We start from the raw sequence: 23994 nt of genomic DNA on the forward strand, positions 1-23994 counted from the left end.
CCGGAGTGCAAAGCGTCTCCGGCAGTGTTGCGTTTTTGCCGCGCGCGCGCGAGATATTCGGAGCGGAGCGCGCTTCCGATACCTCGGCCAGCTTTGCAAACGGTAGTAGGGCTGCATGAACGCCTTGCCTACACCCTCCGTTAGCAATGTCAATCACAATGCCTGTACGAGCCAGAAAATCACGGCCGAGAATTACAGGCACTGTGAGGCCCGGCTAGCTCAGTCGGTAGAGCATGAGACTCTTAATCTCAGGGTCGTGGGTTCGGGCCCCACGTTGGGCGCCAATGTGGGCTAACGTACGGGATAGCAGAGGACCCCGGCTAGCTTTGCTAGAGAACGCTACGCGCCGTACACTAGCCCTGCGGAATCCGAAGACTCACGCACGGGTTCGGGTACTCACATGCGGTAGACAGGCTCCGGCAATCCAAAGTGAGGCTTTATTGCCTGGCAGATACAGTGCATACACCAGACAACACGACTATCGCTCGCGGGGAGACAGTGGCTCCTGTCGCTCGCTCAAGCCGCTGGGCTCAGACCTCGATATCCGTCATCACGGTCGCGGGAGCAGGGGAGGCATCCCGAGGCGACCGATCAGGGCAGAATCTCTCGGCAGAGTCCGTGGAGCCAACTGGGTTCACCGTCATCGGGGCATTCGGCGTAGGCACAGCCGAGCCAACCGACTCCGACCAAATCGCCCAGTCGACTCCCCGCCGGAGCGCTCGTTCGTCCCGCAGGTCAGCTCGGAGGGGAGAGGAGATCTTCCCCAGGTCGGGGAGAGGGTGGCGCTAAGGAAGGTGACAAACTGGTCCTCCTTCCCTCGCGCCCTCGCGCACACGTTCGCGGCAAGCCGGTTCGGCGCGTCGCGCGGGGTCATGAAGAGGACACGACCTACGTGACGCGCCGGCTACGCGTAGGGGAACACGGGCCCCCACAACAGTTACCTGGCTGATATACCATGAGACCAAGATGGACGCCATTGAGCATGTTGAACCAGACGGTGAGTCGTCTAAAAAATACGCCATTTTCGCGTCGTCGAATCATTTTATTAGTCACTTTTCTGGATATTAAGACCTGTGTCCCTTCTTAGGGGCCATGCAGACAAAACACAAGTCTGGTTCATTCGAAAAATTGCTTCATTGGAATCATACTGGCACCAACGGGTGGCCAACTGGTCTGATGAAATCACATGACCATATGTGAAGAGGAACGATGTGTTATGCGTATTTTGCATTTGTCATTTTGGCTTCTACACTGTCAGAATGGGGGGAAAAAAAGGACACCGAAGGATTCCTCATGTCCTAGTGCATGCGAATGCATTAGTGTGTAATTGCTGAGGGGGTATTATGGGTGCCGCCATTGTGTTCTGGATCTCAAATGTCTGCTGCACTACTTGATAAGGCAGCAGCACAAGTGCGAAGCTCAGCACGGCACTTCCTAAAACAATTGTCACCTTGCTTTCGTAGTTGCGTATTTTTTTCCCCTTTGAATCTTTTTATACTTGTCTCCATTACTACGACTTCAAACCACGACCAACTACACTTCGGACCTCCCCAGTGCACGCTGTCCCAGCACCACTATTGCAGGGATAATTTTTGCTGCTGCAACCGGCGTTGCGCTAATAATGCCCAGTTGTTGCAGCCACTGCCTCGTACAGAACAGGGAGTGTTTGTGGTACGATCAACAAATGCAGCTGGGCCGAGTACTGAGTAGCAGCTGTGCTATGATAAGCACGGGTTGGTAATGCCGTGTACGAAGTACAGTCAAATCCCACTACAAAATCCCGAAAATAATGGGATGTGTAAAAAATCTCGTTGAAGTGGAAATTTGTTGTCGTAAAATCTGCCCAACACACCACAAAAGGGCAAGAAAAATACCCCCCCGATATTATCCGCATCATTGACTGCATAAAGCAACTTTCAGAAAAAGGAGTGATGCCAGTTACGTCGTGTTTATTTGGATAACAAACGGATCAGTGTTATCAAACTTTTTTACCCGCACGTAGAGCCGGTACATTCTACGTCGTGCGTTCAAAAATTTGTGCCATAGCGCAGAGCTGGCACACCTGGACTGTTTGTGCCAGCTGTCCAATCTTTCTAGTAGCTCGTATTTTCACTCCCAAGCTCTCTCAACGGTATATTGAAGACTACAGAGCGGCCATGCCCACTCTTCATTGCTGGGGGGCATGGTCACTTCCGCGCTGTTCTCGTTCGGGATGACTGACCATGCGGCACGCGTGCGATCCCGTACGGGTGCAAGAGTTGTTGTGCTATCCGCAAGGGGTTTGTAGGGTTTTTTTTTTATTATCATTGTTCTGTTCCCGTGTCTGCTATGGCGCGCAAGATTAGCACGGCGCGCCAGATTAGCCCAGCGCGCCGTTGCCTCTCCAATAGACCAAACATGACTATATTGCGGCTTTCACTCCCTCGCCGCACCCTCACTTGCCGCTGTCTTCAGCAAATGAGGTCGTTGTATCAATATTGTATCCCCTTTTTATCTGCCATCATGATTTCGCAACGCGAAATTTGTGTGTGTTGTGTGGGCTGCTGAAAGTGCTCCCTCCATGTATGCGGTTGTTTTCGGATAGCTGACCGCGCGGCGCCTTCCACTGTGGACAAGAGCCATGGTTCTTTGATTACGATTTGAATTCGAGCCCAGCTGATTCACATCCTGAGAGTCCCAACCGAGGAAGGGGTATGAGTTCCACAACGTCAGAATCTGATGTTGAAACGGTGGGGTCATCGTCCCGGAAGCATGCACGTCAAACTGAAACTATCTGCAAGGAAGGCGATTTCGCACCCACACTCTTTTCTTTCAACGCGTTAAGTTCCAGTTGCTATCATAATCAAAGTAGTATTTTTTTTTTTTTCTCGAAATGAGCCAGACCCAGAAACCGAGACTAAATCAAATAAAACTGCAGTGACAAGAAAAACAAAGTATAAACTAAAAAATTTAATTCTGCTTGCTTGGCCACTGCCTTTTGACTGCATGCACACCTGCACTTGGTTCCAAAAACAAACGGCTGCCGCTCGTTCTGTATTCCACTTTGTGCATGCTCCTTGGATTTCTGTGTCACGATGATCTCGCTTCGAAATTCCTTTAGCCATATGTCGTAACTCACCATCGTACCTGTTCCTTCCTAGCTGACCTGCTTCTGGCTAATGTGGGAGTGTGGCCGTTTGTCCCGCTTCTCATGGATGTGCCATTTTCTCTCCTCTTGGAAGGTTGATTGAGGCAGCTGTTGTCACTTTCTGTGCCCTTCTTGCCTTTGAGAAAAATGAGTGAACCTTGTATCCTTCTCATTCCTTGAGCCTGGCTTTTCTGTTGAAGCAGGCAGTGCTCTAGACTGCGAGCTGAAGGGGCCGTTTTCACTTCAAAAGTGGGGCTGAACATTGCCCAAGATGTTGGTCTTCCACGGTGTAAGGTGAACACTGTAGGTTAGGATGCAGTGTGGCACTGCCTGAAACCAGGTCCATGATTACAGCAGAATCCCATCACTCAGTTGTTGGGATTCTGGCACTGGAAACGGGAATCACTATATCGGGTGTGTTGTTTCGTTGCCGTAAAAGCCACGTGTTGCACCTGCTCTTCGGCTCTAAACGCGGAGCAACCAACCAGGTAACGTTAGGCACAGTGGAAACTGCTTCCCACTTGTACTGGTCAAGACGTGAACAGTGCCCAACAGTCTAAGCACCATGTGTGCAGCAAGCGCAGGAGGAACGACTGAGACCAAGTTGTGAATGGAATCCGTTGTTTTAACCCCCAGCCATTTTAGGCATTTAGCAGGGTCTCCCTCAGATGGGTTCTCAGTACTGATGTCTTCAGTGGATCGAACGAGGGGCCAAAGGACGGCGCCTGGGGGCACTGTCGGAATGGGTGGCTAACAGCAGCAACTCCTAATATAGACGCAGCTAGTAACGAGCAGAGGGGGGGGGGGGGGGGGGGGGGGGGGGATGACCAAGCAGCCCTGGAAAGGTGGCATCTTGGTCCCCGTTATGGCAGAGACTTTATTTCTCCACCATAGCGGGATTTTTTTTTAGAGCCAGGATTCATGCCGGTGTATTGCAGCTGGCAACACAGTAAACATCAAGGAGGGGGCCTGGGCTGAATGGACCAACAACAATCATAGTTGCATCCATGCTGACCGTTGTGTTGTGACCTAAAACAGCCCCACCACCCCGGGAGGGGCTGAGTGTTGGAGACTTTCTTGCACACCTAGAGGGCCTAGGTGCCCACTCTGACCCAAAAGGCAGGTTATTACGGGGAATTGGCCTAGTGGCAACAACTAGAGATTGTAGGCGTCGGAGGGAAGTTGCAAGGAGATCAGTTATGGACAGACACAGTGCAAGCAAGAGGGCCCCAGTGAGGACCCTCCCCCCAGACCCAATAAAGAGGAGCTCCAAGCCATGGCCACTGAGCTAGAACAGAAATTGTACACCATTTGTAAGAGTGCTTGAGAAAAAAGGAGGAGCACGGACAGGGCCACTGATGTGCCAAGGCATGGTGGGCCACTAATAAGGGCTCTGTGGAGATGGGTGCTGTAATGTGTATTTCATATGGATGGCGCTGTGAGTCATGAAGGACAAACTACAGCAGTTGATGGCAAGGAGCAGCGGATGGGTTTCTGGGCTGTGCAACGCATTCAAGATGACCTGATCAGGATCACCCAGCAGTCCAGGGACCCATTATTTGTGGCTTTCATGAGCATCTCAGAAACGCACGATCGGGTGAACCGGCAGATCCTGCGAGAGATTTTGCACAAAAGCTTGGCCTCAAGGACACACATTTCGTGCATGCTGCAGGCCCTCTACGGTGACATTGCAGCAGTTTAGTAGGGGGACGGCCTCTTCGTCAGGGCTGCCCGCTGTTATGACTCAGCGATGCACACTCAGCGATGATACTGTGGTGATCCATTGAGCATTGGTTCAAACGAGCCACCGCCGTCGTTCGGACAGCAGACAAAAGCCCTTCCGCGGATTGGCATGGGGGAGTACTGCTACGAACTGCAATTAAGGAGCCACCGACCCCAGCCACTCAATGACCGGTGACACTCCCGTGCACTCCCCATGGCAGACCGACGACCAGGGGAGGGTAGAACCCCGGAGGTGGCGGCGGCGGCAGGACGACTTCTTGGATAAAGACAAGTGATTAGCTCCCCGTAGAGTACAAGGAACTGGGGGTCTTGCGCTTTAGCGACTTGCATTGTTGGCACGGATGAACCCCCCCCCTCAACTCTGGTCTCCGGCAAGCGGCAAGGGTGTGTGCATGTGTGTGCGCGCACTAATTGGAAGGGTGTGTCTCATCCTGAGAGCAGTGCTGCCGCACGAGAAACTGCACATCACCATTGGATAGTACTGCTTTGGATAGTGATCCCCAACCTAGGGATGTAGGGAGCGAGTATCTATAAAAACGGCGCTCTGCGGCTCGCCCGATCAATCCGTGTCCTCATCACTGTAAAAATGTAAATAAATCCATTGAAGTTTCGCCCTAAGAACTTACCTAGTCCTGGCTCGGATGGATCAACGGCGACCAGCTCCGCTACTGCGGACTGTGGTTGCTACCAAATGCAACACCGATCTTCGCACTCCTAATCACTCATTGGGTGTAGTGGGAGTGACACAGGGACTGGAGATTTCCAGGCTCGTTTTTTGCCATTTGTGCCACAAGGGCCACAACTGCTGCTTGTACCAGCAGTTGTAGGGAACCAGCATCATCTCCTCAGCTATCCACTGCAGTGTATGTGCAGGGTGACACGGTCTTGCTGGCTGGCTGTGCCATATACCTCGCTGTAACCTTGAGGGGATGGGAGCCAACTCCCTTGCGGCACATGAGCAAGTGGGCATGCTTGGTCGACAGTCAGTGTGAGTCTTCAACCTTCATTGAGGCACTAGTGAGAGGCGGGATGGCTGGATTTGAGAGTGCATGAGCTCATTCCTGTTGAAGATCTGCAAAAAAACTGGGACTGGTCCAGTTTTGCTGCCAGCGAGGTCGTTGCCAGGCTTGCATTGCATAGAGGGATCTGTTGGCAAATGACTTGCCACGAATCGTTTTATTGATGTGTAGTGAATAGTTTGCATTGTTCAACCATTTATAAGGGTGTGTAAATTTCAAATCTTGAGTAGTACTTACATAATAGATCTTGCTATTCAATTTGTAAAAAAAAATTCACGTTTGGCATCTAGAAATTTTTGTTCCTTTGCAGAAGAAATTGGTTCTTAGTGGGCTAGTGGGCCCAAACTCTGCAGAGTAAAGGGGTTTGGCAGCATGCGCACTATGTAATTTTGGAAGGAGCCACTTCAGTTTTGGCATTCGTTGTATGGGGTTTGTCCAGCATAGTTAGCTGGTTTTAGTGTTTTTTTTAGGGAAGAATTTGTTGTAAGGGATCTGTTATATTTCAGTTTTGCTGTATAAATGTTTTTTTTTTTTTTTTTATAGAGAGGAGGAATAGCTCTCATTTACGTGCAGCGTGCGTGCATTTTGCTACAAAGCTGTATATATAGCTACATTTCGGCAGTGGTCGTTGTCTGTCCATCTACGCGTTGCGTCGACACAGATTTTCGTCTTCAATTTCGTCACAAATGCCCTGTAGCTCTCTATCTAATGTAGGTATTTCAAAAGAAAAATTATACGAAAATTGGCTGCTAAGATGACTCCAGCATTGTGCCAAGTTGTCATAATTTACTTGCCATAGTTACTAGTTCACAGTTAAGTTGCTGTCAAACATGGCTGTCTACAAAGGGAGTGACAAAAAACGACTAGCTTTTGTTTTATGGAAACTATCCCGAAACAAATTATGTGACAGGTGGTCACAACAGTCTAGAGAAATAGTATGGTTACAGAAAACGGCTGTAACTCTTGTTTTGTCAAAACTATCCCCAAAAAAGAAATTATATGACAATTATCCACTAAGATGACCCTAACACTATGCCAGTTTCATCTACTTTTAATAATTATGTAGTTCACAGTGAAGTTGTCAATATTGTGGAATTCCGGTCTTTCGCTCTATCACTCATTACAAACGTGTTTTGTTTCATGCATAGATGTGTCATTTGAGGTGAAACGTGTCACTGCGTTTACTGCAACACCTTCGTCACAGAGTGGAAGGGCTAATTAATTTTTTTAAGGCAGTGCAGGGGGAGTCGCATGTTTGTTTAATACTTGTAATTGCATGTTTGCTGCTGTTCAAACTCACTGCTGTTCAAACTTGAAACAGCAGTGAAGTGTTCTTTTATTATTCTCTTGCTATTTGCTAGGGAATGTAAGCTACCTGTAGGTCTTCCGCTGAACGGTGTCTAAAAATTATTTTCCAGCTATCCAAACGTGCCTTAATGTGAACCCAGTGATCTCCGGAAGATGCTGTCATCGTCCAAGGCATGAGAGAACCACTTAGTGACTGCTTTTGCATTGCTGTTGGACCCTAGCTTCACACTTTGTATGCACTTCTTGGACTCCTTGCCTGCAGGCGCACATTATTGGGCACTGGCTTTTGTGGTTTAATGTCGTCCAGGGGGCACTTGCATTTTAGCAGCCTCTAATGAATGGGATCGATGTTTCTACACTGTGTGCTGGTACTGAGCAACCATCCCTGCCTACTGTAGCATGAAAATTGCCACCAAGCATGGAATCCGAATGGGGGGTGTGGTACTTTGTCACCTTATGAAAATGTTCTTGTGCGGGCCCCATTCTCAGGACAAGCGATGTCTATGGTTTACGGGGAGTCTAGGAAGAGGGTGCTCCAAACAAAACTGTATATGCTAAATATAAATTAAGTGTGAAATTTAAACAAAATTTAACTGTGAAATGATAGTTGTGTGCGCTGCAGCTTCATTCATGTTGGATCGGCTCTTGTCTAGAGCCATAGCTCACACCGTGAAAGCTTGGTGTATTCACATTGTTATAGAGGGGCTGGAAGTGTGCGAGGGGGGGATGCGAGAAAGAAGAGCCTTAGTGTTTTCTTTCTTTCTGTAGCTTTCCCTTCCTCCTCTCTTCCATCAGAAAAAGCTTCGCCACAAAACGGTCAACAAATCATGTGAGCACCACTTGAGCTTGGGCTTTCTGCCTGTCAGCAAACCCGGTTTTATTCCCTATTGCTTCAGGAAAGGCATATGCAGGGTGCTTCATAGCCTAACACCCTTGTGTGAGTGGCAGAACTTCTTATTATGTGTGGTCAAGGTGCTGTGCAAAGTTCTTAATTTATTGTCGACATTTCAGTCTGTTTGCAGCATCTGTGTGTGCTTCTCTCTGTCTCTCACTCTGGTGTCTATATGGTTGAGCATCACTCAATTATGGTGGGAAACACACGTTAAGACCGGTTGGCCTCGTTGTGGGACTCGCAATTCCACCGTCATAAGAAGCCGTTGATACTCTTGTCATTTTTAAATACACGACTGCCCATTGTTTTGTTACGTATTTGCAGACCGGGAGCTGTGCTCCTCCGTTGCCCTTTTGTATTTGCACATTGACCTGTAGAGAGGAGTGTGTTTTGTTGTCTCTAGGTTGTGCCATCAGCTGTGATATTTCGTTTGTTATTGCTTTCTTGTGCTTGCCTTCCAAGCTGAGCCACTCCTTTAGAATGTGATGTTTTGCGGTTTACCTTTACAGGCTGAAGTGGAGTGAGTTGCTTTGCTTGTTCCATGATGTGTTGTTTGAAGTGTTGCACAATAAATGGCTGCCTGCCCCTCCTCCCCCTCAGGTGCCTCGGGTTTCCCTTGCTTGGCATGGCATGCGGCGGTGGTGGTAGTGGTGTGCATGTGCACGTGGCTGCTGCCTGTGGTGTTTGTCATGGTGCTTGCTCTCCTGGGTGCTGTTGATATTGAGGCACTGGAAAGTGTTGCCACAAGGGGAAATGTTTGGGGGGGTGGCGGTATTCCTTTTTTCCACCAAAAGAGAAAGAAGAGTGAATACCTAAGGAGGAATGAGTGGATTCAGTACTCCTTATTGTCGTTTCCAGCGAGTAATCGTTGGTTTGTGCATAGCAGTCCATAGCTGCCAGCTTTGGGTTGGTTTTGGCTCCATTATCTTCGTGCAGCAGGGCGTCATTCATCTTCTTTTGGATTTACATATCAAGGTCACCATTTGGAACACTGTCCAAGTATTGCATGACTAAGATCTTGTGTTCCTTTCGAACGTTTGCGGGTGGCAGGCGCTGTCATGTTCTTGGTGTCAACAGATCCCTTGGAAGTTCCTAGTACACTGTACACTGCTACTGGCTGAACTTGGCAGGAAGGCGGCAACAAAGGGTCAAAGACAAACTCGGAGCTGTAGTATTGTGAAATGTTGCACAAGTTGCCCAAAATGGGAAATAGGCTATCCCGAGAGTCACTGTCGTCGGGGTTGTCATTTTTTTCTGCCTAGAGGCTCACACAGTCATGTTTCGTACTGAGGAGAAATATTCCCATTTGTAGGTTCAGAAATTCCTTATTTTTGGCACTTTTTCAAGAATTTCCTGCAAAGTTCCCTGCGTATTCTTTGGGCAGCCGATTCCTGTTCGGTTTTGGGCATTTGCCAGCGCCACCTGTGTCTGCTTCACGTAGCCTTCTGGGCGCAGACGTCGTTCAGCGGATGAAATTCTACTGCATCATCCGCGCAGCAGCATTTGACTATGCATTTTATGTTTTGTACAGCATGCTCACATTGCATGCTAAACTTCCACGTTAAAACTTGCCATACGAAAAAGAACAAGACCTGTTGGTAAATCGAGGTAATTTTAGCTCTGCGCCGGGACTGCTGGCGTCATCTGTCAGTGACAGCACGTGTACTAAAGGCACACCTGAAATACTTTCCTGTATACTTCACAGGAATATAGCTGCTGCTGCTTCACACATTACCAGCTTGTTGTCATGGGGTATTCTTCCCTCTATGCTCCCTCCTGTTTTATGAACTGGATTAGAAGCAGTCTTGGAACATCACTGAGCTCATATGTTATTTATACTTCAGTTGCACTTGCTGTTGCAGCTAGCATTCTGAACATGCAAATGCTGCAGCAACAGCTTGTTTGGCCCAGCCTTGTCAAAAACAGGCATGTGGAACCAGCCATTTTTCCTGGCTGGTTCCACACGCAAATAGTAATTTTTTTCAGAATAAACGGGAATTGAAGCAAATATTTAAAATTGCCAATACAAAGGCCGAAATACAAAAAAAAAGCTTATTTTTGAAAAAATGTTTCATAGCATAAAATGGGCCTAAGAAGGCTAACTTCTTGCTTCTAACTTTATTGTGCCCAAGCTTCTTAAAAGCTGCTCAGTGAGAAGTTTCTTACTTGTCTTATCCACGGTTAAGTTTTTGAACAGGAATGTGAATGTTTTCTTGTTGCGGTTCAGACGATATATTTCCTGTGGAGGCAACTTTTGGCAACTTTCATTGGGTGACCTCGGCTACAACTCTATACTGACAAACTAATTATCGTGATTCCCAGAGTTCCCCGTATCTGTACCAACAGTGCATGAATTTTATTTTTTAACACCTGTGCCGTGATATCCCTGCTTGTGCAAGAATTTCAAATTTGGGTAACCTCTGAGGGTATTTCATGCGGAATATCAATGTATGAAAAGCATTTACACTGCAATTTTCACAAATGAGTAATATATATATTGTGTGTGTGTGTACACACACAACACACATATACAACACTAACACAAGGCCACAAAACAAGCTGCCCCTGCACAGTAGTTTCACTGCTTTTTTTTTTTTAATAAAACTTCATCGGGGTGTCATAAGAGTATGAAGGTATAAAAGTTTGCCTTCATCTCCTTAGTTTTGGATGTAAAAAAACATCCTACGGTTACCAGAAACAATTAAGGGAGTACCTGGAGTATTTACATGTGTTATAGGTGAAAGCCTTTGTTGACGCTTGAGATGTTTGGTTTCCACCATGCGTTGTTTCAGTTCTCCATCCTGTTCACACTTGTGGCATCCGGCTTCATCCACGCATCCACCTTTTGTCATGCGTATCTTAACTTGCATGGTGTCCTTTGGCATCGTGCTGGTGGGGCTGGTTATGGATTTAGGTGTGGCAAGCACGTGCCTCTTTCATACCTGCCAGGTTTCCCGAATTTTCCGGGAGACTCCCACATTTTCATGGTTTTGTGCGATTGTACGACCGAAACAAAAATCTCCCGAAAACGCATCTGTCTTTGGCCAAATCTTTTTCCCAGTCTGGCCACAATGCTCCGGAGGTATACTTGACAATCCAACCCGACACCAATTGGCATCGTTATCAGTGAAGTGTTTCAAAAGGGTAGTCGGCCATGCGGAGACGGTGAACCTGGTCGTCCCATTTTAGTTAGCTTTTTATAGAAACACAACGCCACAACCGCTTTCATTTACGCACGAGCATGGCCGTTCTGGACGGCCGTTCTGAAGATTTAGAGTGTCTCCAGTTGTGTAGCATGTCGTAAGTTAAGACGAAGCAACTAAACAGTTCAGTTCCTGCTGTTTTTTATTGCGGTTGTAGTACTATTTCAGGCCTTTCTGAAAAGAGCGGTGTCAGCCATATCGGACATTTAAGTGGTGTGGCTTGTTGGTAGTTTGGACGAAGAAACAGTTCATTTCCTACTATGTTGTAAGCAAATAAAAAATGTGCGTAAAGTTACCCATTCTGTTGCTACTACCCCTCCCCCCTGGTCAGATCTCCCCATGAATCTCCCTAATGCCATCTTGGCAAACCTGGCAGGTATGCTCTTTGCTCATTGTGCAGCAGTCATCTGTTCCCTTGCCTCTTTCAAGCCATGCCTTCATGGGTGTCCACATTTTCCGGGTGCCATTGAGGTATACGCTACAAGGTCCATCACACAAATTTAAAGTGAGGTGCGGGTGACAACACACTCCTTTGATGGTGACCGGTATGCTGACATCATATCTAAAATGTAATTGGTGAATTCCATTTTGGATATGTCAATTGGTAAGCGTTTGGCGGAAGCTCTTGTCACTGGCCAATTTCCTTAAAGGTTCATGGCACTTGTGGCATCCGGCTTTGTTCATTCAGGTTGAAAGAACTAGTCTTTTGTAACTCACTCTGCTTCACTCCAGCCACAGATGTTATTGGAAAAAAAAAATGCTGGAACTATTGAAAAATTCCAGATTTGAGAGTGTAGTGACATTATTTGAGCATTAGTGGCGTGATTCCAGGCCCCACTACCATCTTCCAACCATGTTTCTTGTGCTTGGCTTAGTCCAGCGGCAGCCAGTCGCACAACGAGGTTATGTATATCGTAGAGAAATTGCTGCAAAGTGGCTAGGGAGTTGCCACGGCTTCAGGGTTTTTTTATTTCGGTTATTTGTTTGAAGTTTGCAATAAAATTAGTATCACTGTTATCAAGACCTCACCGGCTCCTTTAAAACGGGTGTGTGAGAATTATGAGTCAGCAAGGAGGATTTTTGATACTGTTGCAGGCACACTGGACACTAAAACTTTTAGAACAGGCCATATTTTTTCCTCGTAACTGATGCTGCCCATGAGTTGAAGAGAAAAGAGCTTGGAAGCAGTTTACAGCTTGGCTTTTATGTTGTTTGCCGGGCTGCTTGTGCTCAACAAGGTCATCAGAGCCAAAAGAGAAGAGCACAAGGGTGGTGTCAGAGCAAAGCCACGGAGGTACAGAGCTGCTTGCCGACGGTGCATTATGGGTAAACCTCGTTCTGCTTTGAAAGGAAGTTGATTCATTTGGTAGTGGTTATAAGCTCTCAAGGTACGATATATCCAACTCTTAACTTGTTGCAAAAGGTATACATTTTTGATATATTCTTACTTTGTCATCCATTCTTTGTCGTCTCTGGCTTGGAGTCACATTCACAAATGCTTACTCCTATTTGATTGGAATGGCAGCCAGTGAGCCGTGCGTAGTCTGTGACACACCAGAGACCATACGACACGTCTGATGCGAGTGGCCACATTTTTCAACGGAAGGAAGCCAACTCCCTTCAACTCTACGGAAGGTAGACTCTCGGCGCCTGTTCTCTGAGGAGAAAATCCTGGGCCACTGGCCTTCTCCGTCATCTATGGAGAAGGCGACAAAAGCACTCCTGTTTTCTAAAAATGACGGAATTGCACAGAAGACTGTAGCACAAAAGACTACCTTCTATGAACTCACTGAACTTTTTTGTCTATAGTGTCCTTCCGCTGGGCACACCACTCTACGCTGTGTCTGTACCTTTCCCCTTCTTTTTCTGTTTTCCTCTTCTTCCTCATTGTTCCCCTTTCCCCCGTGCAGGATAGCATACTAGGCCGTAGCCTGGTTAACATTCCTGCCTCTCCTTTACCTCTTCTCTCTCTCTCTCTTGCTGGTTCTTTTTTCTTTTTTTAACAAGGCATAATTTTGTGTCTAGGTTCATTGAACAAGCATCTATTTGGTTTTTCAAGCTTCTGAATGCTTCAAGAATATTAACGTTTTCGAATAGTGCTATATGGTTCAAAGCAGAATTAACTCTTATTCACTTCAGTATGGAAGTTTCAAGTGGTTGCATGACCTTATCAAATAGGCATAGAGAAAATAAGGAAATTTACTTTTATTTCGCAGTGAACACATTTTATCTCCAATGTAATTTGGTTTAGCAAGCGAAAGGCTATAAAAGAATAATGGACTGGAGAAGAGGACATTGAGAACTATGAATAAGGATGCATAGGCCTTTACATCCATTGCAGTTTTTTTTTTTTTTTTTTTGTAAAGAAGAAAAGTTTTTTTTTTTTTTTTTCTGGCTAGAAGAGCAATTCTCGAAATTGCTAGTAGACACTCACTTTGAGCCTGGTAGCTGCTGGGAGACTACTTCTTCAGGGACCACTGAAACACACCACATTGATGTGAAAGGCTACACTTCCTGTAGGCCCGCCCGTGTTAATAATGAAGGAACCTTTGTTTTGCTCCTAGCAAGAAGATCATTGCATGAATAATAGTTGGCTATTTCTTGGCCAACGCACAGATGGGTGCCACAAATGTAGAAGAATTTATGGGAGATAAGCTTGTCATCAAATGAGCACAAATGCAAGCATTTATGGGCAGCTTCTTGCCACACAAGTACCTTTACAAGGCTTATTCTTTCATATTTTAAAAACACTTCATTTTGGTGAACCCGGTTCGATAATGCCCTTAACTGTTCTGAATGGCGAGGTGCAGTTGTTCAAAGCTGTCCCTTATGTGGAGTTTGGCCTGCATATTACAGTGGACGTGGAAAGCTTTGTGGCAGCTGCAATTAATTGTTTGAATAAATCTGTACTCAAACGAGCAAGGAGCTCTTACCACGGGCCATGCCGTGTGGAAGGTGACCTTATTCTGGGACACCTTGTTTTCTTCTGGCTGTCTTTGCACTCATTACCAAGGTGGCTTGGATATCGGTATACGGATAGTTTATTAAGAGCTATAGATTATTCTCTTGTAGGGTGCCATTGTGGGTGTGGGTACTTGCAGCGTCCGTACTGGTAACTACGAGATTTCTGTGTAATTTACCGGTTTGAACGCTGAATGAACTGGTATGAACCAGTATGAATTATCGGTAACTTTACGACGAATCCTCGAGGTCTTCTGCTGATCCTCCCGAGCACCTCGTTTCGGTGCTGCCTAGAAATGTCGGCAAGTGTGCGCGTGTCACATTTTGTGGGGGCATTTTTTACGCTTGCACCAGGAAGGGCGGAGGAGAGTGTAGTCTGCTCGAAGGGAAAGGACCCGCTTGGTGTGACACCTGTTCTTCCCCTAATCCAGGCCCCACGAGTCGTCGGGCTCTGGCCTGGCCCCTTCGAGCATGGCGGGCAGTTCGCTGTACCCGGGCATGCCGGTCATGGACACGGGCACTCCCCCCTACTACCCGCCGGTGTCGAGCCCCTACAACGAGTACTTTGCGTCTCCGCATTCCATGTACCACTACAGCAGTAAGTTCGCCAGCGGGGAGTGGGGGGGGTTGCCATCCACATTCCCTTTTCCCCCATCTCTGTATTTTGCCAAGCATAATGTTAGCACATTGAGCATACCTTAAGCACTTGGAAAGTACTTGAAGCCAACAGGGAGACCACGATCTCTAAAGAGTAGAAAAAACACCAGAAACTCAGTCTTGGTGGTGTGCAAATTTTTATTTGTGGTCTACAAATTCAGATTTTAGATGCCAAACATTAGTCGTGTCTTGAATGATTGTGGAGCTGTCGCACTGAAAAGTTCTCCAAATGACTGTCTTCACCTTTTATTTCTTTGTTGCTTCTAATTTTCTTTTTTTGCCCTGGGATCAGCTGTTGCCCAAATGTACAAAGGTCAGTTGTGGATAAGTTTTACTGTCATTGGTTTATCACTTAGCTTATGGAATAAAGCCAGGAAAAGGTGACATTCATGTGTACAAATGTTAAATATGGCTAAGGCAGCGGACTGAGCGAGTTGGTGTACATCTAAAGTGATAAACTGCATAAATGAAACATAGAACACAAAAAGAAGGAATTGAACATTGCACTTGTGCCAACAATTTAATCAATTTCTTAATTCCCTGTCCTACAGACCTGCTCTGCTACTCTTAGTATTTTCAAGCATGTGATACTGGTGCACCAAAAGTTAAATTCCAGTTCGGCGTGATGTTTGCAGTGGTAAAGTTTGAACTACAGTAGAATCTTGCTGATACGTTAGTTTGAACTACAGTAGAATCTTGCTGATACGTTTCAGAGGGGACTGTAAAAAAAAAGTGTGATCCCAGGATCCAGGGAATCGTGACAACTGATTACTATTAGTGCAGCGACACAGATGTAAGAGATAAGAATGAAAAAAAAAAAAAGTCTACTCATCACACAAAAATTTATTTAAGTCTGAATTCTAGGGCATTCGAGAATTCAGAATTTGTGAAAGATGGCTTGTAGATGCTGCCTGGTGCTTAGATGCACATCAAAAATGCTTTTATTGGTAGTAGCTGTGAGGCAGCTTAACGGAGCTTGCAATTTCCACGTTCCACCTGGCATATAAGATTCAACAGCCTCTTTTCAAGCTAGCGCAGCCCCATTTCTGTTAGAATTTACGTATAATACAAAGAAACGCAAATACGAAAGAAAATTTGGGGTGGTAAAAAAACAATGAATACTCGTGGTACTGCACACACTCATCGAAGGCTGCAACTTTTGCACTAAGGACCGGTAATCCAGGAAGAGTGCGTCTAAGAGTTGTGTCAAACATGGTTTGAAAGGCAGATGTGTTTCGATGCAAAACAACTGCAGCTTTTCAGGCGTGTTCATTAAAACATTTGTTGCTGTTGCAAATGCAAAATTTGGTATTAAGCAGACTGGCAAGTGGCGATAGTTTTTCTACGTAAAACAGCACCTTTAAATTACACATATCAGAGCTTAACTAAACCACGCAGTCATTGCATTGCTGTGCATTAATGGTAGCATCTGCTCAGTGAGCTACGGTGTCTGTGTAGACAGGTATGAAGGTGAACTACAGAGCTGCAGAGATGGATTTGTCATTTTGTTATGGCAGGAGTGCTGAGCCCAGTGACGTGGGTTCGATCCCCAGCTGCGGCGGCCGTATTATGATGGAAAAAAAGGGAAAACACCCGTGTGTTCGAGATTTCGGCGCACGTTAAAGATCCCCAGGTGGTCAAAATTAATCCAGAGCCCTCCACTACAACGCGCCTCATTGCCTGCGTTGCATCAGCGCGTTAAGCCCCACAATCAATCAATCAATATTATGGCAGGAGTAAACGTATTCGGCATATCATCTACTCTTCATTGAGTGAGTGTTCTCATCTCAGCCAGGGAGTTAGTGACATGAAGATATTTGTTATTATTATGGTATGCCTATATGATGCTTCTGTGGGGGCTTAACAAGACAGTCAGTTTGGGGCACAAAGAATGGGAAAACGTATCGAAGAGGGACGTATCAACAAGGTTCTTCTGTAGAACCTTGTCATAGCTGCGCTAATTAGGGCACACAGGGTACAGACACATTTCAGCCGCTGTGGTGGCTCAGTGGCTAAGGCGTTGTGCTGCTGAGCACGAGGACGCGGGTTCGATTCCCTGCTGCAGCGGCCGCTTTTCTGATGGAGGCGAAAAGCAAAAACGCCCGTGTGAACGAGATTTTGGCGCACGTTAAAGATCCCCAGGTGGTCAAAATTAAATCGGAGCCCTCCACTACGGCGCGTCTCATTGCTTGCGTTGCGTCAGCGCGTTAATCCCCAAATCAAATCAAACACATTTCACTATAGGTAGTGTTTACTGTATAAGCTATCCAGAATGTGGGTGCAGTGGTGTGAAATAAGGTAGCAAATTGTGCCAGTTGGATAGCATTCATGGTGGTCAGCGCGAACGGAAACAACACACAAAGAAGAGAACACAGCACCTGTGTCGTCTATTCTCCTCTTTGTGTGTTGTTTCCGTTCGCGCTGATCACCATGGGTGTGAAATAACTTTGGGCTTGTGCAGCATAGGTGAAAGCTGACTGCATGTTTCCTCTCAGCGTGCCAAAGCACGCTTGATGAGTAATTTAGTGAGTAATGAAAATGACCTGAAGGCCAGGGTGGTCTCCCCTTTTAACATATTGCAGGCTCTATTTTAAGTCGGGGCCGGTCTGTTCTTTAGGACTGTTTATGAATTTTAACCAAGGAGGGTTGCATGTTGTCTGTTAAAGTGTGGTCACTTGCTTGCCCTGTAACTTGCAATGGAGTTTTTGACACAGCAGCTTCTTTGGTTTGCTGTTCTGAGATTTTAAGGCGCAGCACACGGCAAGCCCAGGCATCGTTTCAACGCACTTGGTAATTTGTGCCTGGCATTTCTTTTACCTTGTTTTCTTGTTTGTTTTGGCAAGTGCAAGTCGAGGTGATGGTACGTCTGCTCCTCGTTGTGTGCAGGAATGCAGATTGATTGTGTGTCTTGCCATCACAGCTGTCTCTCTGAATATTGATTCTGGTTCACGAGACCAGAAAATAAATCTTACATGAGCAGCCTTTCAGCGCAACATTGAGCCACCACAAAATGGGGCCATTTGTACTTGCCCGTATTGCATCAGAAAGGATGGCACAGATGCGAAGGGGGCAAATAAAGCATGCCTCTTGTCCTGTATTTAGTTTGTGTGCTTGCTGTGTGTGTGTTGTGTTTGGTTAACAGTTCTTCGAGTGTGTCTTCGTTTTCATGTGCCTAGTTCCTAACCCATTGTCTGTGGATTGGCACACAATTTAAAGGCAAAGTTATGTTTGGGCACACTTTGTGCGGTTCATGAATGCAGTATAACCGCAATTATGCAACTTTCCGGGTACCTTGCAACAAGTTAATGTAACACCTGCATTTTTCTGCCTCCAGTACTCAGCCTTGTGTTAGGAATGTTGGTGTGCCATTTGGTGAAAGAAAACAAAACAGTTGAATAGATAGTAGGGCAAGTTAACTAGAAGTGAATCGTACGTAAAGGTTGAAATATCTTTATTCCACCTTTGGGCTGAGAAAAAATTGGTAATTTCCTGCTAGATGTTTTTACAGCATGATTGCACCAATTTTTCTTTGGAAGGAGATTACCACAGAAGCAAGGTCTCGAAGGAGGGTTTGGTTCTAGTGAGCACCTAAGCATAAAGTGTAAGTGATGGGAGGGGGGCAAGAGGGAGCACACGCATGGCCATATAGCGTAGAATAAAGGAGTGTTGTGAATAGGCATGAAGAAGCAACAGCACTTGTGACAGACAGTGCGTTCAAAAAGAATGAAGATATGACAAGGGAAAGGCTGCGCAACATGCAAAGGCCAAGATGGATCGCCCTTCAGTTTCCAATATCTTTCAGCATACCGTTGCATCTAGCAGGACACAGTCTAGTGTGTGTCGTCGTACATTTTTAATGCACTGTTTCTACGGGGCGTTTTCTCTGACCGCACTAATCCATAGTAAAATTTGGGACTTCTTTTATTTGGGGCTTCACTGCGACAGTGTGTAAGAAACAGTCTGCTATTTCATTCGGTGCATTCTTTTCTCCTTGTATAGCATCCTGCGACTGTTTTTCCATTACAGGGGGTAGCAGGGCCGTCTTAATTAACTGTGTGCAGATATTAGCAATATGAGTGTTGCTCCACAGATTTCTGGCAAAAGGGGCCTAGTGATAGGTTATGAAGATGGAGAGTGGTCCAGAAAAACCCAGACTTATACAACAGCCCACTTACTGGACAACCGTCACCAGAAAGGCTGCGTTGCTGCCTCCTTTGCCACTTTGGCCGTAGGCTCGCTTTGGAACATGCTGTTTAATTAATGAAAGAATTGGAGGGAAATGAGAAAGAAAGGCCATCATTAATTTTTTCCTTCTAAGCACACCAAGCACTTTTTGCTGCTGACCAAAACCTGAAAGGCCCAGAGGTATTCAGCCCTTGGTGTCGCTTTAAAAGTGCTCTAGAAGTAGCAGATAGGAGCAACAGTGAAGTGCTAGAGGAAGATGAGCCAGTGAATGCAATTTAAGTTGGGCAGGTTTGTGTCCCCATCAGGTGTAAATTTATGGTGCAGCGTCGTGTAGTCTGAAATGTGGACACGCTAGGCCATCGGGTCATGGCTCAGTTTGCATCACTGTGGGAGTGCTCATTGAATGGAGCCTGGAAACCTGGAAAGGGATTTGTGGTCGCTTGGTTGTTACTCGCGAAAGTCTGCTGCTATGGTTTGTGACATGCTGCCGAAGGTGAGGCAGTACTGGAAGCTTCCTCAATCAGCTTTGCCATAAAGCGCAGCCTTTTTGTAAGACCAGTCACCCATTTTTGCAGTTTTGTGACTCGGATCACCATCTCTCCAGAAGAGTGTTCTGGTCAGAGTGTCGAAGAGGTTTGGTTGGGCTGTCCATAGAATTGCTGGAACAGTGTCTCAAGAGTGCTCTGTATGTGTGCTTTTCTTTCAGACTTTGACCTATATTCTCTGCTCACCAATGATTCAGAACGCTCTGTGAGTAGTCCACTTTTCATTGTGTGATTGATTGTGGAAACACCTTATGTGGTGGAATGAGCCTCTCTCACTGCCCATTAGTGTTTGCTTCTGCAATGATAAAGCCAACTGCCAGATTTACAAAAAAGTGTATGTTATTAACTTCCGAAAGCACCCCAAACTTGTCATGGCAATACCTCATGATACAGTTATAATTTTTATAATAGTGTCACTTTGTTGACACACTTAGGCAGGCTAGCTGCCTTTTGAAATGACTTTCAATTGCTTTTTTTTTTTCTTTGCTTTTTTTGCTTTAAAGAAGTCGCTGTATTCTGTCTGGTTGCCGCGCTCTTGTGGTTGACATCATGCACAGTAGTGCTGTATATCGGCAAGATTTAGGAGAAATCCTCGAGGTGGAGTAACTTTCTGCAGAGGAAAATTAGACATCCACTTCAAATGCAGTTGTACAACTGCAATAGAGGTGGATGTGAAATTTTTCTTTCTAGTACTGCGTGTATTGCACTGCTTTTGGCATTCCTTTTTCGGCTGTCTCTTACAGAGACGTGCTTGTGAGCGAAAGATCCTCGGGCAGCTCAAAAGATTGAAAAATGCTGTGCCTGATGCCCACCACAGAGACATGACAAAGCTTGTACAGGCCCAACAAAATAAAGCTGCGGGGGCTGAACACGTGCATGTCACCATGCAGTGATCCGCTGTTTTTTGGTTTGCAAAGCAGGTGCTTTAGAAAGCAGCAGCATGCAGTTAGTGCTGGCACAGCATGCCACGGAAAAAGCAATCTTTCTCTTTACTACCAAAAACTCCAAGACGGTGAGCCTACTGGGGGTGCACGCACTGTGTACCACAAGCTTGTTACAAAGACTACACCTTCTTGTTTCATATGTGATGCTTTATATTTTAGAGAACAAGCTGTGCCAATTCGCTTTAACCAGTCGTAATGTAAGAAATCACAGTACAGCCGTCGGGTGGCAGTGCGGACAGTTCTGTCATTGTTTGGTTTGGTGAGAGACCATTTCCACCGAGTTCGGCATATTTGTCTCTTAATTAAGCGTGTCAGGCTGTCGTTGTAGACTGCACCTGGTGCAGGCAGCCGCTGCGCAGTGCTTGAGGGCGCGCCCATTAATTGCAACAAACCCGTGCGTGGTTTGTCTGCCTTCAGATTCCCTCATATTCCACAGGACTTACTCACAAGGCCCGCTCCACTCCAGACATAATCTCGCTCGACTGACCCAACTGCTGGCGGGCTGGGAAGAGCCAGGAGTGGTGGACTACAAGTTCCTAGCGGCCGAGACTCGCAGCACCCTTCCAGCACCCGCCAGGGAGAGGGGGCCGAGGGGAGCCTCCTTCCCCGTGCGTGTGCACAGTGTACATAGTGTATTCTTCTCGCTGGCAAGGGGCACACCCCGTGAACGAACACTGCCTCGTGTGTAACAAAGTGGACAGGGCTGCCAAGGACCAGCATTCGTGCCCACGCACCATGTGCAGCCGACGATGCAAGTGCTTGACCAGCCTCTTCCTCCCAGTGGGTCTGTGGTGGTGTAATTTATTGACTGCCCTTGCGCTGATCGTCTCGCACGGGCAGCTCTGTGCTTCACCTTTTTTTTTTTTTTTTTTGGTCCGCAGAAGGGGTGGCGTGCTTTACGTTTTTTTCTCCCGCGTGTATGTGATGAGAATGAGCACTGTATTGTAGTTTCCACTCTTATGCCTGCCTGAGCTGTGTCCAGCTGCACCCCACTGCAAGTCAGTGGGGCCAGCAAAGAGAAAGGGTCTACGCAAAGACTGTTGTAAAAGAAAACAGTGTGGCAAAAGAGGGAACTAAACGAAGGTGTTTGTGCGGCCACTTGTAGCTGTAGCAGCTGCAGAGCTCGTTTTGCAAGATCCAGGTAAATAAGTGTGAATTAAATGATCTTCTGCTGCTGGCTTCCACTCTGAGACGGCTACAAAACGGACAAAAGTTCTGTCTTTTTTTTTTTTTTCATTCCCTCTCTGTCTGTTTGTATCGAAGAAAAAAGAAACGTAGGGTCACATGAAGTTGGACTCAGTTTTTCTCCCCTTGTTAATTTGACCAAAGGCCTACGGTCTGAGTTTTGTTGGGTTATATAACTCCATCCACAAGCTGCATGGAGAGCATTTCAAGAGTTTGTCCACTTCTTGCAGCTGTGTATGTTGACGCAGCAAAAAATTTTGATGTTTGCCGAGGAGTTCTCGTCATATTCTAGTGCCTGTGCAATGCATATTCCTTTCTCTCTTCCCCCCTCTGTCTCATGATTCTGTTCTAGAGGGGAAGTGAAAGCTGTGCCGTTCTCTGTTGCAATGGCATCGAAGGGGCAGTCGAAGCGAGCCACTTGTGTGACACTGTTTATTTTCCTTCACCGTTTGGCGACGTCATCCAAAGCTTGGCATCTGTACAAAGTCATACTGAAATGTAGATAGCCCTCCTCCCACCTCCCGTTCATGCCATCCACGTACACTATTATGCACTTTTGTTGCACACCTACAAAGTTTGCGGGGATTTTTTTGCTGTAAAGGTGCATCATGTTTGTGTATTAACAGATGTGTATCTATTTCTTGCCCAAAATAAAGGATCTTTGTTATACTATATGACAGCCGCGTGTTGTGCCATGCATATCGCCCTTCATTGTCATCATAAGCAGCCTATGGTTGTCTTTTAAAGGACGAAGAACTCTCATTAATAGGGTGACCACACGTCCCGTTTTGGCCGGGACCATCCTGTTTTTGAGGTTCGCTTCTGCCGTTCAGTCTTTTTGTCCTAATGAACAATTACGTCCTGTTTTCGCAGGAGGGCATAGTTTCAAAACTGGTGCAAACCAAGTTAATCAAACCAAAACTGTGCCAACTTGCTACTAGTGTATCTTACAAATTTGCCCCTAAATGTGTACATCTTCAACAGAACTCTGTCTGGTAAGGTTAAGCTTGAGGAAGAGGCAAATACACCAACCAAGGGTGTGTATGGGAAGTGGTTTAAACGTTTTGGAACCTACTCGGCTCCTCCATCAGGGGCGAATGTGTAAGAACAGAAGCAGCAGTTTATAAGGTGTCTTCTTTTTCTCTCTTTTACTTGCGTCTTGCCCTTGCACAACGGAGGCCATGGTTGGTGCATTTACCTCTTCCTCAAATATGACCTTAAGTACTTTAGAATATTTGCCAAGAGAGTAAAATGTAGATTATTCTTACCGATGAACGGTTTCAAGTTTATTACTGAAGACGACTTTGAACAGGCATAATTTCACCAGTGGACCATTGTCAACCAAAGCATCGAGAAGAAACTAGAAGATTGGAACTCTTCAGGTATTTCAGTTTTTAAAAAGGTGACAGCAGGGGATGTATGCCGCACTGAGATTTCTCGCGTCGCAGAACTGGCTCTTTTCCTGGAAGTACACCTATATAGTGGAGTGTTTTTTTCTATTGTGAACTCTAGCGTTACATTTGGCTTAGTGCCAAATGTAACGCTTTAAATAGGAGCAGTTCTCGAACTAAAATGGTTTCTTCCGATCCGGTCTTTTGTACCCCTCTGCCTACCAGTGTTTCATTTTCTACCTCCAGGTTAATGGTCCCCCCACCAATAGACTTCTTTTAAACGTTTTTTTTGGTTGATTGGCAGAATGAGTGGCATTAGGTGACAAATCGAATCTGCTGTCCCTAAACAGAATCAGTTCAAGCATCCCACTGAAGCGAAGTAGGTGTCATAATATGTATAACCAGGCTTTGCATGTGAATATTTTCATGTACATGAACTTTTTAATGACATAGATGTGTTTTGCACAAACAAAAATGAGTGGTAATCAGAGCTGAATCAACCTTCTGTTTCCCGAGTGCATGCCAAGCTTGTGAGCCAGTGGTCAGAGAGCACACGAGGTGTTTGCACCTGTTGCGCATTGTTGCTTTCTGTGTTTGTGTGCTTGGAGTGAGGTATTTCTTTGTAAGCACAGCATAGACATTCAATTTGTCACCAAATGCTATTCGTGTTGTGCAGAGGACACATGCACCCTCTCATCAAAGAGCAGGTTGATGTCGCATCGAACGAGCTTGACAAATGCCGATTTGCCAAAACAGTGTTTTATTAGCACGCAAGTGCGACTAATTTATAGCAGTGTGCTTTTTTTGATTCGCTGGCTGAAGTGGTGTGTGAGT

The 23994-nt window shown here is 46.1% G+C and overlaps 1 protein-coding gene and 1 non-coding gene across 6 annotated transcripts in view; both read left to right on the plus strand.

Annotated features, from left to right (window-relative positions):
- Su(var)2-10 (E3 SUMO-protein ligase Su(var)2-10) overlaps positions 1 to 22441 on the plus strand; it is an 81345-nt gene extending 58904 nt beyond the window's left edge. For 3 of the 5 annotated variants that reach the window (XM_077700455.1, XM_077700453.1, XM_077700456.1), the window contains 3 exons: positions 14685 to 14851; positions 19802 to 19845; positions 21002 to 22441. In XM_077700455.1, coding sequence (XP_077556581.1) covers positions 14685 to 14851; positions 19802 to 19845; positions 21002 to 21070 — 280 coding nt within the window. In that variant the 3' untranslated portion in view covers positions 21071 to 22441. Of the gene's footprint in view, positions 1 to 7307; positions 8689 to 14684; positions 14852 to 19801; positions 19846 to 21001 lie in introns of those variants that run through there. The other 2 variants (XM_077700454.1, XM_077700457.1) reach the window with 2 other exon arrangements.
- On the plus strand, positions 209 to 281 carry Trnak-cuu (transfer RNA lysine (anticodon CUU)). Its single transcript has one exon. It is a non-coding gene; the product is annotated as a tRNA-Lys (tRNA).
- Positions 22442 to 23994: the final 1553 nt, after the last annotated feature.

Source organism: Haemaphysalis longicornis, unplaced genomic scaffold (assembly GCF_048455015.1).
Source record: "Haemaphysalis longicornis isolate Haplotype H1 unplaced genomic scaffold, Haemaphysalis longicornis Haplotype H1 scaffold_2, whole genome shotgun sequence".
NCBI classification, from domain to species: Eukaryota; Metazoa; Arthropoda; class Arachnida; order Ixodida; family Ixodidae; genus Haemaphysalis; species Haemaphysalis longicornis.